The sequence below is a fragment of the Megalops cyprinoides genome, chromosome 18 (assembly GCF_013368585.1).
Source record: "Megalops cyprinoides isolate fMegCyp1 chromosome 18, fMegCyp1.pri, whole genome shotgun sequence".
Taxonomy (NCBI): domain Eukaryota; kingdom Metazoa; phylum Chordata; class Actinopteri; order Elopiformes; family Megalopidae; genus Megalops; species Megalops cyprinoides.
Genome location: NC_050600.1, coordinates 21,154,865 through 21,171,243, shown reverse-complemented (window position 1 = coordinate 21,171,243; position 16,379 = coordinate 21,154,865). Strand labels below are relative to the sequence as shown.

At 47.0% G+C, this 16,379-nt stretch overlaps 1 protein-coding gene across 1 annotated transcript; it reads left to right on the top strand.

The window, feature by feature from the left end:
* The first annotated feature begins 3,109 nt into the window (after positions 1-3,109).
* On the top strand, positions 3,110-14,487 carry LOC118793476 (ubiquitin-conjugating enzyme E2 K-like). Its single transcript, XM_036551680.1, has 7 exons — positions 3,110-3,272; positions 7,905-7,998; positions 11,566-11,624; positions 12,530-12,612; positions 13,521-13,620; positions 14,060-14,188; positions 14,364-14,487. The coding sequence occupies exons 1-7, from the start codon at positions 3,210-3,212 to the stop codon at positions 14,436-14,438; spliced, it is 603 nt and encodes a 200-aa protein (XP_036407573.1). The 5' UTR covers positions 3,110-3,209; the 3' UTR covers positions 14,439-14,487.
* Positions 14,488-16,379: the final 1,892 nt, after the last annotated feature.

Sequence of the window (16,379 nt, the reverse complement as noted above, 5' to 3'; positions counted from 1 at the left end):
AATGTAAACTATTACAGAACTCCCTAGTGGCTTGCTGGATCTGGAAGGGTGAAAAATGCAGAATGGGGGCAAGACAGGGTAACCAGCTGACGTGTAACATCAAGGTGGTCTTAGGGGTAATTCCCATGTCCTTTACACTGGTATGTTATATACTGGGCTCTCAGCTTCACTTCTTACAGCCCTAGGGAGGCTCTGTGAGGAAAAAAGAAAACAAACCCTGCAAATGGTTGAACTTTGCGGAAGCTTGGTACCAATGAGCAAGAGAACAGTGCTCCTATGCCTGGAGACAGCTGGGTAATTTAGTCAAGGTTAGAAAGCAGCCTTGTGTAGGGGCTCAAGTTTAAGTAGCACTCAATGTGGCCAACTAAACACTTTCCCTGGGGTACACTTTCAAACACTTGGTAAAATTTTTCCAGGAAACCTCAAATTTGGCCATTGTCCACAGCCATTTTCCATGTAAACAGTTTAAATTAAGTTCATGGCTCCTCTGTGAACTTTGGCAGACTGTCTGCAAGAGGCAGTTGGCACCACAAACAACGGGAAGAGAGTGAGAGAGAGGAAAGTGTGAGGTCCGAGGATAAAAATAAGAGGGAGTGGGCTGGGGCGTGCTGCAACCGTCTTTGTTTTCAGGCTGCAGTACCAGGATCAGCCAGCAGATGGTGCAAAGATATAAAATGTGGCTATTATTGATGGTCATAGTGACTCGTACCGTGCAATATTCAAATAGAAAAAAGATTATTCATTATTATATATGCTACTAAATGACAACACTAGTGTGGGATCACTGATCGATTGATTACTGGAGTTTTGATGTTGTTGCTGGACTTGCTCCCAGTGGGTGCAGGGTTAAGCCCCAGGCGAGGTACTGCTGAGTCAGGTCCCTAACATTAATTATTCAGGAAATATTTACCTATGAATACTTGGGTGAAACATAACCAATGTAAGTCACTGATAAGGGTGCCTACAGGTTGCCTATTAGTAACAGTAATGGTATTACACCCCAGTTCACTATGAATTACAGTGTGAGGGCATTTTTTTCCTTTGTGTATCTTTTTGGCACAAGCACAGCACAGCTTGGATCGTGCAACATACCAGAGCTTTAACAAAGCAGTTATGCTGTGATTCATGAGACAGGCCTGCTGAAGCCCAAAATGGAGTGCAGCACAGCACAGCCCTTTCTGCTCCCTCACCACAATGCTCTCCTTTCCTGCTGTTGCTCTAACCTACAAAGGCATCTGTATGTGGGCACAGTGGTACATGTACCTGTTCCCGGGGTCCCTGGCATTTCACTGCTTATCAGGCCTGAGGTCACAATGTCACAATGGGGTAAGGCTTGAATGGTGTTATGCTCATACTCACTGCTGGGAGTTTTGCTGGCCTGGTCTGACACTGTTGCTCATTCAACTTGAATGGACACACTTATGTTCTGTTGTGCTGGAAGTTGCTCTGGATATGAGTGTCTGCTAAATGAGTGCAATGTCATGTAATGTGATGTTTTCGTTCCACCCTGGTATCCTTTACTCTTAAACAGCTGGTGACAGCTGATAGGCTGCTATGTCTGCTAGCTTTGGGGTGGGGGCAGGATAGAGATGTGATTTTCTTATCATAGTTGTGCTGATGTGAAGCAGGTGGACCGACAGCCCACACAATATTTCACCTCCACATCAACAGGCAGGAAGAGGTGGGCAAACCTGCTTTTAGCTAAGGACGGCATCTGGGGGAGTTCATGAATCAACCACACAGTAGGCACTGATGTCACCGCTATGTGTTCCATTGTTGGGAGGCCAGTATTATTTTCCTGTAAAAACAGATTAGTCATCAGGACAAGAAGGCTGAAGATGAACAGCCTCTGTCAAACACTTTAATGAGGTTTGCCCTCAAATTAATGTTGCCAAATGTCAGGTTCATTTTCTCTGTTCAAAGTGTATAATAAGCTCAACAATATGAAGCAGTGTCAACTCATACAATATTAACGCTTATTTATTTTATTTTTACTATGATTTAAAATCAAATAAATAAAAACAATGTTTTGTTTAAGTGAATAATAAATGTACCAATAAAACAGTGATATTGTAATGGAATTTCCTTATTGTTGCTCACCTAGTTCAAAATAACGTGTGTCTGAGCCTTGCCTGGCAATACAATCCATACCTAATCATACAAAAAAGGGTTTCCACGACTATGAAATATGCAAAAATGAAAGAACTAAATGAAACATATACATACATGTCAGCTACATTGGCTATAGTATATATAGAACATATCAACATATATACTGTAGGCCTTGCTTGCACTGACATTTGACAAATTGTCATTTCAATACATTATCAATTACAGACAAGTAAATGTGATCCTCCGAAATGCTCACATTGCTTATATCAAGCCTAATGTTTTTTTTTTTTTTTTTTTTTTTAATCAAGTCCATTGCTTGGTGAGAATATTGGTTCTACAGAAGGTCAGGTGACTACACCACCCTGTCATTATGGCAATGCTCCTAGTTGATGAGCTCTTTCACAGAGATTCTTAGGATACTCTAATCCGTTGGAGCTCATATCAGCTTTCCAAAGTAGCGGTACTACAAGGCTACTTTAACATATGCATCCCATGCGGTGCGATTCGAGACCCCGGCGGTGTCTTAAATTCTGAATTAAGGTCTCTTTAATGGGACCTCCACATGTAAACAGTGGTAACATCGCGGTTAACGCTGGTTTCAGTCGATGAGGAGCCATTAAAAACAGCACGCCACAACCCTAGAATAATGAGCAAACCGAACATCTGGAGAGCTAACTATAACTAATTTCTACTCCAGTTACCGCGGCCAGCAAATTATGCACAAAAAGAGGGGGATGACACGCGATCCCTCGAGTCACATGACCCGCATTGTAACTCGCATGCAATAGGCGTGAAAATGTTTTCAGCACCACAGACTCCGGCGTCCCGCTGTAATCATTAATAACATCACCCTTCCAGTTTAGCGAAAAGCCGCCCTGCGCATTCCATGCGGCAAAGTGCGCGCCTATAAAGCTGCCATTTGCCAAGGGGGAGAGGGGGGCTCTGTTTTAGTTGTAAAAAAAAAAAAAAAAAGTGACAGAGAGAGCGAAATAGAGTGTGTGTGTGTGTATGTGTGTGAGAGAGGAGAGGGATCCGAGTGTGAAACGGAGGGAGAGGCCCGATCCAGGAAACAGCCACACGTAGGAGACGGCAACATCATGGCAAACATCGCGGTCCAGAGGATCAAACGGGAGTTCAAAGAGGTCCTTAAAAGCGAAGAGGTTAGCCGGGTTTTTGTTGTGCTTCTGACATTCATGGTGGCCACGTATGCACTCCACGTAGAATCATAAAGCCATTGGTTTTGCAACTGTCAAGTGGTGTGTGTACCTAGCTAGCTAGCACGTTAGCTAGCTAGCTAGGTTTTTTTCATTGCAATAGCCTCCGAGGCCTGGGTAAGGGAAAGTAGGCTAGCATAGCATAGCTAATGTCACCCCCAGCGAGGGCCAAGCTATGCTAGTTAGTCTAGCTGGGCAGGTCTCAGTTTATCACTTAGCTTGTACGAAGGTGGGTGGATGGATACGAGAAAGATCGAGGATCTGAAAGGCGGCTAGGCCGAGGGCAGAAACACCAGTGAAAAATAACACCATATTAGGGACAGTGACACCCCATTTGTTTTAAACATACAGACAAACCTTTTCTGACATTGACAGAGTCCTGTTGATAGCAGCTAGCTTGCTAGTTTGCCTAATATCAGGTGCAGTAGGATAGCTAGGAACAAGCCCTAGAGTTGCTAGCTGTAGCTACTAGTGTGTCCTTAGCTACCTAAGTGGCTAAGTTAGCATACTGGCTGCCTAGCAAGCTGGCTCACTAACTTCACATTTATGGTGGCTGAAAAATCTCCTGTAGCTAGCAAGCCAGGTAGCCAGCTAACTTTAGGTAAGTAGTCAGCTTGGTGTTAACAGGCTAGCTGTCTCGCTGATTACTTTCATTTGGACCATGCTTACTTGCTAGCTAACTTGTTAACGTCAACGTTACTATACAACAGAGTAGCTATTAGCGACGGCTGTCAGTGACTGCATGTTCCACGTCTGAATGAAAAACCTGTGGCTAACATTTTCTGTATATAGTACTTCAGTTACGCCTTTAAAATGAAGGCTAACTGCGATTGTGATGAAATGTAGCCCGTTGCCTAACGTTAGTTGACGTTAGTTAGCTAATCCCCCTTCAAAACGTTGCTGTTGCTAATTTCGCTGTTGCTATAACGGTTTAAATAAATGGGAGACGCTTTACAGTACGTTTTACGTGTACGTTTTGGAACACAGCTATTCTGAGAAAGTCTTGCTCAAGTGCTGTATCCTGTATTTTGCCCAGGGTGGCTACACGGCACAGGGATTTGACCTCATGACTCAAGTTTGGTCACAGGTTGCGTTCCTTTACCACAACCCGACGCTGGTATAACTAGGTATGACACAAATCTGAACCGCTCTTTCTGTGTGCAGGGATCTTAAGAAATACGTTACAATGAGCCTCTGGGTGTTGAAGATACCTGTGTGCTTCAGCAGACTTTTTGAAACCTCACATTCAAGTGCAGTTGACCCCCCCCTCCTTACTGTTTCTCCATCAGAAGCTGGACTGTGGACTTTGCCCTGGGATTAGACTCCAGTTATTAGAAAATGCACTGCTTAAAGTAACTTTCTGCATAAATACCGTTGCACCTTGCAAGAGTGAACCCCTTTCATCCCCAAAACACTCGCTAGAGCAAAGAAAAGGTTTTGTTGATGCTGAGCTGAAGTGTGAGCTGAGGGCAGTTTAAGGTTCTGCTTTGGAGTAGCACATGCATGCTAGCAGAAGAGAAACAGGTTGAGTTCTCAGCATTCATCATCTAAAAATCAAAAAAGGGAAGCATATGTGAACTATTCCAGAAATCAGTCAAAATGAATCTGCAGGCCTGACGCATAGCTTTGAATACCCAGGCATGATTAGGCTCACATTTTAAGAATTACCATTAGGTGGTCCTCTTTGGAAAGATATAGTGCCACTTCGCCAGCTCTGCGGTTCACCGATGCGTGTTGTTTGTAGAGTGTGAGGTGTGGACACAGATTTACCTAAACCTGTGGATTTACCCTGGATTGTGAAAGTGGGCGAAAACCTGTGTCCAAGTTTTTTTTTTTTCTTCTTGCACAAAAAGAGTGGATTTGAGAAATTGCCAATGTGCAATAGCAAGTCTTGTCAAAACTGTAGCTTGTCCTCAAGAATCTTCAGCCCTGGCTAGTTAGGTGATAGCCCATAGTGATAGAGTATTGTGGGACCTTTCTGAGTTGTTTCCGAGTGGATTTCTGTTGTGAAGATAGGAATCATGACATCGCATTACATTACAACTCATCACTGCAGACGTGTTAATAAAAAGGTAATTTGGAGAGACCACCGGTCAGGTTTTCAGTCCTGTTTGGAGGGGGATTGCTCTTCACTCATAATGAGGCAATGAGCTGCCTGTATACAGAAGTACAAAGATCTTTCCCTTGTTTGTGTTGTGGTTGAGCAGATCTTAGGTGGTGACAAAGGGCCAGCGAGTGGACGTCACCAAGCACAGGACACATAGCTTAGCTGTTAGTCAGTGTCTAACCATTGCGGCTCCCATGATGATGTCATAGAAGCCCTTTAAATGTAGTGTGCCTAACAGATTAATATCGAGCATGTGTGTAGCACTGAGCTTACCTGCAACAGTTTATTTATCATGGCTGTGATCATGGCATTGCTGCCATACCACAGTGGCACAGTCCTCGTCTTTTTTGGACGGGTTCTTGGGTCGGTCTGCAAGGCTGCTGAACGGACTCCCACCCATGTAGGGTAGCGACCTCCAGGCAGCTTGACAGGAATTGCACCAAAGCGCCCCATTGCACAAAAGAAAAGAAAAAAAAACAAAGTTGTGTTGGCGACAGCTGGGTGAAATATGGAAGACCTCATAATGGAATGCAGTAGAATGTAGCGGAATGCCACTATAAAGGAATTTTTTTTTTTTTTGTACTGGAAGTTGCCTGTTCGTGTGGCATGTAAAAATATACAAGTGTTCAGTTTCTAAGTGTAATCATTCTCAACCCAAACCTCTCCAGAATCTTGATGGGTTAACAATGCACTATTTTAATTAGTTAATTATTTTTATTATTTCATTATTTAATTAATGTTCGTCGGCTGTTGCTCACCTGTGGCGTGGCTCTTTGTTGTCAGTTCGGGACGTGTAACTGTTGAGTGAAAATAATGTTGGGGAGTATGTCAGTGTGGTATTGAAGTGCAGCTGGTGGTGCTTTGCTTTCACCACGCCTGCAGTCGCACTCTGTTGACCGAAATGAATGGAACAGAATATGCTAATGCTAATGCATGGTAATGTGTACCATTGCTTTGCAACCGTGTTCTGCGCAGCCTGCCTCTGGTTTTAACACTTGCTGCCTTGACCGTCTCATTTGTTCATGACAATGCAGATAACAACACTCGGTTGTACCCTGCAGCTGCATATGCTTGGCAGTTGAGTTCCAAGTGGTTATACTGCTGATTTTTTTTTTTTTTGTAAGCATTACATACTTTGGCACACCAGCTCATTCTTATATATTGATGATTTTAGTTTATTCTGTTAGCCAAAACTATCTTGGCTAATTTTTTTTGGTGTACCTCCATATCGCTTTCTCTCTCTTTCTCTTTCTGTTTCTCTTTGTCTGTCTCACTCCGGCACTCAAAGGAACTGAAATCTGCTGCCGTTTCCACGCCGCGCAAATTAATTGGATGCGTATGCAGAAATTCACTTAAGAAATTAAGGGCCTGAGCGAATTTTTGAGGGCAGCATTGCTGATTCTGTGGGAAAGAAGCAGGGATTTCATCTCATTTCAAAATGGGGACAAAATCCGACGGAGTAAATAGGAAGAAGGTACCAGAATATCGCATGGGCCTAGTTACAGCGGGGACATGGAGCAGGCATGTCACATCGGGTCACATGGGTGTTACGTGATATCTGGGGTAACAGGAACCTCACATGAATCCCATTTATCTCTCTGTACCCATGTGAAGCTCTACACATCTTGGAATGGCAGCTGTATAGGTTTAAACAGGACCAACAAATAACACGCGGACCACAGAAACATCTATTTTGAGGTGTTGTGAATGAGTGATATACTTTGCTGAAGGATGAGGATGCTTGCATGTTTTGCCTTGAAACTGTTTGTGATACTGCGTGTTCACACACAGACTGGATGTAGACCAGCTAGCTCAGGCTAGAAGCCTCCCGCATGGACAAATATGCATAAGGGTGAGTCAGGAGAAGCTGTCCTCTGGAGCCAGGTATATCATACCCGACAAAGTTCTACAGTGACGCAAGCGACCATTTGGAATGGCTCCAAGCACTTACAGCCAGGGTCGGACACACTGAACTTAGCAAATGGGAATGTGGTATTGTAAAGCAAAATCCTGGGTGTGGCATCTTTTCCCAGATTTCTTTGTAACACAACGGGAGGAGTTTGGTAATGGCAGAAACTAATGGAAAAATATCCGCAAAGAATTAGCCTTCCTTAATTTTCTCACTGTTAAGGATAAAGTGCATTGTTGTTAGATTATATCAAGGCCTGACTTACAGTTAATGGTTTGTAGTATATTGCAGTTACGCTCAGCACACACACTGTCAATGTATCTCACAGTAAAACAACAAGGAATATTAGGCATTTATTTGAGAAATTGAGCATACTCCCATCGTGAGGTGTTATTTTCAAACACCTGTGTTCGGTGTTGCGTAACATAGTAACACATGTGGTTTGTTTGTTGATCAAGTGGAACATGAGGCGTTCATGTGGAGTGGAATGGCACTCCCGTATCTCTGAGGTCTGTGGAAGCACACCAGTGACTCTGTACTGTACTGCGTTTCCTTTCCACAGACGAGCAAAAACCAGATCAAGGTGGACCTCGTAGACGAGAACTTCACAGAGCTGAAAGGGGAAATAGCGGGACCGCCCGACACGCCGTACGAAGGTGAGCTCTCCCGCTCCGGATCCGGACCCGGCTCCGATCCGCGGTCGCTGTCACGGCGTGTGAAAAACGCCAGCATCCTCATTTCAGAATACCCCCAACGGCCATCACTTTCCCTTCCCGAAGTCCAGATATTACGTACATCTAGGGTCGGACTTTGAGAGAGAAATCGGTGTGTTTATCTCACAGTTAGCATGTAGCATGTAGGCCTGTTTGTAACTGGAACTAGAAATGTAATGATCACATGTGCTTGGAAGCACAGCCCTGGGGACAGTGTTAAGTTGAGCACATACCAAGTCGGTGGCCCTTACAAAGCTGATTTATAAATACCTGGTAAGGCCGACCAGGCGCATTCCCAGGGGTTTATTTTCACATAGAACCACCCCGAGGTGCCTTGTGGAGAACTTCAGGACTGCTGCACAGATTAGATCCCCCCCGGCTGGTTTCAGCTCCTCCCCTGCGGTCTGTTGCAGGTCAGAGATTCACCGGCGGAGGTCTCATACACATACGTACCACACTCACACTTGGCAAAATAAGTTAGAAAATTGAACTTATCCCAGTGCTTTTGCTGGGCACTGCGCAGACCGGTTTGACTGCTTTCCAGATTCCGCTGTGTTCGTAGGTCTGCTCACACATTAATCATGATAAACTGAAACATTCCACCAATCACAGCTGTCCCCAGGACTTCTTAGGCGCTGTCTGTGTGTTTTGGGGTCGATCAAGGACGGTACAGGCATAAAGTATAGAGCCATAAGGCATTCAGATGGCATAATGTCTCTTCATTTGCCCATGTCCAGAGCAGCTTGTTTAACTTCGAGGGGGCTGGACCTCGCCCGTTCCTCGGGGGCGCTGGTCTTATCTTGTTGCATTGCCACCAGCTGCTTCCTGCATGAGGCGCTGTAGCGAAGGGCGAGAGCAGTCACCCCACCCGGCCTCCAACCCGGGTCTACGGGGTACCAACCATGCGACTTTGACCGCGACGCCAAAGAGCCAGGCTCGTTGGTATGGCAGTCAGAGCACATACTCAATTGTAGTGACGGCACTCCGTCACACTGGCCGGGTGGGGTGACTGCTCTCGCCCTTCGCTACAAATGGTGTTAGTAGTGGGATGGCTGGCTGCGAGGCCATCGGAGGCGTGCCCAGTGTGTGAGCCGTACAAGGGACCCCCCGAATCGGTTGACCCCGGTGTGTGAGGGGCCCCAGAGATGGGTGAAGCACGGTGTGAGGGACACCAGAGATGGGTGAAGCACGGTGTGAGGGACCCCAGAGATGGGTGAAGCACCAGTGAGTGGGGCACCCTGGGATGGGAGAAGTATGGCAGGGGAATGTGTGAGGGACACCATGGTGTGTGAAGCGCATGGGCGCGCTTCCCGAAGGGGAGGGCAGTGTGACAGAGTGCCGTCACTACAGTTGAGTATGTGCTCTGACTGCCATACCAACGAGCCTGGCTCTTTGGCGTCGCGGTAAAAGTCGCATGGTTGGTACCCCGTAGACCTGGGTTCGAGGCCGGGTGGGGTGACTGCTCTCGCCCTTCGCTACAGGCGCCCATGTGGCGGCCATGACACGCTCGGTACAGGTTGGCTCGTCATGCCTGTGGCCCATGCGGTCAGAGCTGGTTTGCCGGAAACTCGTTTAACGACACCCGTAATGACACGAGCCCCCGTCCCTGTGTCACAGTCAGACCCTGCAGGCTGTCACCACTCTGCTTGGCAGTGTGCTCTGTGCCCGGTTCCGGATAGATCTTCAGCCTCATGTCTCCGGCACATAGGAACACAGTAGTTCAGCCCCATGTCAAACACATTTAGTGTTCATCATGCATATAGGTATCCATAAAGGCTATATATTTTAAAAATATATAGTAAAAATATTCGTATTCATTTACACATGCAAGTACACTCTCAAATGTTTGCATATAGAGTATTATACATTATACATACAGCTGCTCTGAGAATATCAAGTTCAAATCCAACTTTGTCATGTGTATTAAAGATACAATGAAATACTTCTGCTCCGACTCTCTGCCTTAACATGACGGGCACACCATCACAAAACCAACAAAGAGGGACACTACAGACCTACATAGACTGTGTACACCTTGCACACATAGATAAGCATTATATATACAGAATACAGTACACAATAACATCACATTGTTATTGTATAATATGTACAGTGCATATGGTTGCATCAGCTGTTCAGCAACCTGATTGCCTGTGGGAAGAAACTGTTACTGGGACGGGTGGTGTGTGATTTGATGCTCCGGTAACATGTTTTTAGATGGAAGGAGTGAGAACAGAACATGAGCAGGGTGGCTGGTGTCCTGAATGATGTTTTGGGCTTTCCTTTTGCATCGAGTGGTGTAGATGTTATGAAGTTGTGGTTCTGTGCCAATGATTTTTGCTGCTGTCTTTACAGTCCTTTGTAACAGTCTGCAGTCCTGAGCAGTCAGGATGCCGAACCACACTGTGATACAGCCTGCCTAGTACGGTGATAAAAGTTCGCAAGAGCTTTGGTACTTACGGCTCAGAAAGTACAGTCTCTGCTGTGCTTTCCTGAGGATGCAGTTGGTGCTAAGAGACGATGTGAGGGTGTCTGAGATGTGATCTCAATTACCCATCTGATTCAGCGGCAGGTTTGCCGTTTTCAGTCAACGTCTCACACTTTCAGCACGTAAGCAGGGGTGTTACTACTGAAATTACAACATTCCTGACAGGTGAAAGCCTCATTCCGACAGATATTTCCATGTTGGTATGAACGGCCTGCTGCTCCTGTGATCTGATTGGCAGGGAGAGGCCTGAGGCGGAGCCAGCGTGCAGGAAGTGCAGACGGCTGAACTTGCACTCTTTGTGCTTTTTAGCCTGCCGTACGCAGCTCAAAGTCTCGCCGCGGCCCACCTCAGTGTGTTCTGCTTAATTAACATCATCGCTTCTAAACCATTTATGCAACCGTTCTTGTAAACTAGTAGACTACGCCGTCACAGCCAAGAATAATGTTTCAGTGATTGAGTGCAACATTAGCTTAATAGCTGTTGCTGTCTCTGTTATATAGTTTGAGTCATGGCAGGTATGCCGTATTTATTTTAATAGCTCTGCAACAAAACGTCGGCGCCATCCCTTCAATGTTTTTTTCCCCGACAGCGCGGAGTCGCTTAATGCCGCGAACGGGTATATTTCGAGAACGGCGCGTTTCACCTGTCAGGAACGTTGTAATTTCAGTAGTAGCACCCCTGCTTACGTGCTGAAAGTGTGAGGTGACTGAAAACGGCAAACCTGCCGCCGAATCAGCTGGATAAATGAGATCAGGGTTCATTCGCTGTGTGCGAAACACAGCAATGATTGCTTGACCGCTTACAGATGGCCATCCAAACACAGCTGCTTCTCACACGGCTGTTTAATTAGCTGGTGACCAAAAGACAGACGGCACATTGTCTGAAAGCTCTCCTTTTCTTAAGTGGCCATTGTTCTGGCGTACGCTAGAAACATAGAGAGATGTTTGTTTTTTTTTGTTTCATCAGGATTTTGCTAGGCTATCCCATGATTTTCTTGCTAACTGTGTTTCTGTTGTTTTTAGGTGGCAGGTATCAACTAGAAATTAAGATTCCAGAGACGTATCCATTCAATCCACCGAAGGTAAGCCCTGTGTGCGAGTGTGAGTCGCCGGTGTGTGTATTTTGGATACAAATATGTTTAATAAAGTTTAGCATAAATATTCTTCTTTTTGAAAGTGGTACTAATACTATATGTGAGTATCTCTGTTTGATCTCTCATCTTGATTTCAGTGATGGTGAAACAATTGTGACAGCATATGCATCTACTGTACGCTTTCTCCCCAGGAAACTGCAACAGATAAAATATAAGAGTCCAGGCGTAACGGTGTATTTTGGAAGAGGTAATAGGAAGATGCGTGCCGGGGAGTGAACTCTCAGCCTGGCTCAGGTGTAGTCTGGGGGCACGCTGTCATATCAGCGCCCATCGAAGAGAAACATGCTCCCTTTTCTCTCTCCAAACAAAGCCCCTCTCATCCGATTGGCCCCGACATGTCACATTGAGCATGGGGACCAATCAGAGGAGAGCGTGCCCCGTGCGCCGCCCCTCCCGCGCACCCGGCCGCGCTCTGACGGAGCGCGAAAAAGGCCCAGGCCAGCAGAAACCCTGATCTCCTCCGTCAGCTGACGGCCGCGCGGCTTTTGTCTGTTACAGGCAGGGGCGAGGGCGGTGCGTTCATTTGTTTTTTCAGCCGGGCGGGACGGGCGGACCCGTTTCAGGCCAGTGAAAGAGGCGTTACGGCCGCGCTCCCCTCGTGCGTTTGGATTACGTTTGAGCGGGCTGGCATTCGCCGGGTCTCTGTCAGTTCATTATCAGTCTCAGGGTTCAGGCTGAAATGTTGCCTCTTGTTTGATGCTGTGCTGTACAGTGGCACAATAGGCTATGTACTGTAATCCCCCTAATGCCCTGTTCAGGGTATATGGCTTCCGCACCTCCTGTGCGTGAGTCTGCTGTGGCTCACTGCTGCCCTCTATTGCTCTGTGTTGCAGGTGCGGTTTATCACTAAAATATGGCACCCCAACATCAGCTCGGTCACTGGCGCCATATGTCTGGACATCCTTAAAGATCAATGGTAAGTTGTAAGGAATGTGCGTTATTGGATTTCTCCAGCCGGGTCAGTCCGACACTACGAAGAGGTGATAGATAGGGGTGTGTAGTGCAGCCCCTCTTTAATGGGGAGGTCCCTGTGGTGATTATTACTGTGGGTACTGTAGTCTCTGTGATTAGTGTGCAGTCTGCTTCCTGTGATTAGTGCAGGTGTTTTTGTGTGGCCTTGACATTCAGTATAGGTGGGAAGTGTGATTCAGTGATTTACTTGTGTGTGGTGTTGTCTCTGTGATTAGTACTGGTGTGAGGTGCAGTCTCTGGGATTGGTACTCATGATCAGTGCAGTCTCTGTGGATAGTCCCATGTGATGAGTGCCGGTATGTCCTGCAGTCTCCTCTGTGGTTAGCACTGTTGGGCAGTGTGGTCCCAGTCATTGTTACTGGACTGTAGTTTGCACTGTGTGATTAGTACTAGCATACAACGTAGCCATGAAAACTGTATGTAACACTGTTGCCCTTAATGACTGCACTCCCAATAGCAGTGTGTAGCACAGTCCCCTGTGATGAGCGCTGTACTGCAGTCATGATAGCGGTGTGTAGCGCAGTCCCCTGTGATAAGCACTGTACTGCTGTCATAATAACAGCGTGTAGCGCAGTCCCCTGTGATGAGCACTGTACTACAGTCATAATAGCAGCGTGTAGCACAGTCCCCTGTGATGAGCGCTGTACTGCAGTCGATAGCAGTGTGTACCACAGTCCCCTGTGGTGAATGCTGTACTGCAGTCACGATAGCGGTGTGTAGCTCAGTCTCCTGTGGTGAGTGCTGTACTGCAGTCAGGATAGCAGTGTGTAGCACAGTCCCCTGTGATGAGTACTGTACTATAGCCCCCTGTGATGAGTGCCAGTGTGTCTGCCTCTCCCCTTGTCCCCCCAGGGCAGCCGCTATGACACTACGCACGGTGCTGTTGTCACTACAGGCTTTGTTAGCAGCAGCGGAGCCAGATGACCCCCAGGATGCAGTGGTAGCCAATCAGGTGAGGGGAGCGCCGCTGGCCTGCCTATCAGCATCTCCGTCTGTCTGCATGCTTCTCCCACAGCTAATGAGTTAACAACTTTTCATAGTTTCTCACCTAAAAATGTTTTGTTAGCACTGCAGTGTTTGCATTGTGATTGCAAATAGTCTAAATTAAACGGTCTCTCCGGAGCTAACTGCAGCTGTAATTTGCATATTTAATTTCCTGCTCGTTTGATCCGCCTTCTGTTGAACAAGCTTTAGCAAGCTGAGCTGTGGTGTATTTTCCCTTCGTGAAATACCAACCAGCTACCCGGAACAGCAGTTCGGGAGCGCTCTGCCTAGTCTCTCTGTGTTTGCCTGCCTGTGACCCGTGTAAGCGCATGTGTACGCTGTTGTACTCCGCAAAGCTGTGTCCGAGCGGCTCATTTAAACCCTGCCCTGATGTCTCCCTCCGCCAGTACAAGCAGAACCCGGAAATGTTCAAACAGACGGCCCGGCTGTGGTCGCACGTGTACGCCGGAGCGCCCGTCTCTAGTCCCGAATACACCCGCAAAATAGACAAACTCTGTGCCATGGGCTTCGATAAGGTGAGTGCGGCCTTCACGGCTGCTACTTTGCCTCGTGTTGGCGTTTCCTAAATGCCAGTGTCTTGCTTTGACGAGAGCCTGCTGTAAGTCACGGTCCCGGTAAAGGAGACGTGGTTGAGTTGGGGCTGCTAATGCTGTAAGCGTAACCGCGCAACCCTCTTCTGCCCTCTGACAGAATGCAGTAATAGTGGCCTTGTCTTCAAAGTCCTGGGACGTGGAGACGGCGACAGAGCTTCTACTCAGCAACTGAGACTGCACTGAAGGCTACAAGCTCCGCCCCCTATCCCCCCCCCCCCCCCCCCCCCAATCCGCTCCCACAACTGTACTCCTCCTCCTAGCCCCCTCTTTCTCTCCTTCCGTATGTCTGCTTTGTTTCTCTTTCGTTCTCATTCCTGTTACCACACCTCCACACTCCCCTAGCCTCCTGCCCTCTCCCACCCATACCCTGTCCGTTCTACCTTCAGGCCCATTCCAGAGCCACCCCCTAGCCCCTTCCATAAGGCCCTGCGTGATACCCCCTCACAGGTCTGAAAGCCAGAAGCATCACTTAGCTTAGCAGAGAGCTAGATGGAGCTCTTACCATATTATTACAATGGAGCTACACCATATTATCTTTTCAGACCTCTTTGGGCTGAGGATATCAGTTAGGGCTGGAGAGAAGGGGCTAGAAGGCTGTTCTGGATTGGCCCATTCTCTCCCCATTACTCCACCTCTTTTCCCTACCTACTTAAAGGCCCGCCTTCCCAACACACCCACATTTGCCCTTTTTTTGTCTTATTTTGATTTTGTGTTTTTGTTTTTTGGTTTTTGCCTCCTATAGGAGTATGTTTTAGACTCCCTTTAAAAACAAACAAAAGGAAAAAAAAAAATCCCATCACTGTTCACTGATGATGCGTAATATTAGCTGCAAAATTTAGACTGGAAAAGAAGCCTCACACCCACACATCGAAAGACTTCATCTGTAAATAAAGTTGTTAAAGTCTGTGTAAATTAAAAAAAGAGACATGGGAAAAATATTTTAGTTTTCTTCTTGATACTGTAAAGTCACACATTTCATTTTACGCTCATTACGATTCAAAATCTCCTTTTGGTTTTTTTTTTTTTTTTTTTTTTTCCCCCAACCAGTACTTCAAAGGCAATCATTATCCGTTGTATTTTCAAAGTTTCCTTTTACGGTCAAGTGTGTGGACTGTGGCACGGTCATGCCGCCTGTGCGGGCGTTGCCGTGGGAGCCGGATGACGTCGCCGGTGCTGTCCCGCCCCCACGAGGAGACCAGCGCCGCACTCCTGCAGAACTGAGCCTCAGGTGCTGGTCTCGCTCGCACCAGTGAAACCGACCCGTGCTTCGTCGCCCGATGCTGACCTCGTCCATGGGGTTTAAAACGCTGGTGCCCCACCATCTCCCCGCTCAGTGCTGCACTCACGCACCCGCTGATCTGATTTCACTAGGGGGTGTAGGGAAACAGCCCTCTCTGTTTAGCCAATTGAATCGCTGTTCTGGGTAGAATATATCCACTCAATGTGAAGACTCAAATTCATTGGCACTGGTCTATGCTTCTCCCCAGCCCTTCCACTGCGTCAGTCACCAAGGAGACGCCATGCACATCCCCCATGCTCTGACCAGACTGGACATTTCCATTATGTCCTGGCAGTAGTGTTAGCTAGTAACGGGATGGGGCGTCATGTCACGCCGTCACACCTGCCTCTCCCAATACCGTATGCCGTGTGTGTCCGTGTAAATGTGCAAGAGGCCAAGTAGTGTGGTGAAGGCGGCCCGTCTCCTCTAGGACGATTGTGGGTGTGCTTTTCATTTAGAATAGGGACGGTTTCTCCATGTCGGCCATGTAAGAAACAGCCGTGCTCCTTACCACACGAAACATTCTTTGTGCCACTGTGGCGTGTGCCAGTATTTCCCAAAGGGGCACGCTGTGTCCTGACATGAAGTCCCTAATGTAACGGCATGTAATGCCATCCGTTGTTGAGAGGCAACCTTGCTATCACACTGTAAATCTGCCACAAATGCATTAACGATTTACGCGAGTGGCCTGTGAAATTCCTGAGACGAATTACACAGTGTATGCCACTTACGTGAATACATCCTTCATTCTGTTTGTTCTGGACATTACATGTTTTTGACATTATGAAGTGTTAACTGCTGACTACTGTGTCGTTTTGATCCAAAAGGAAACGA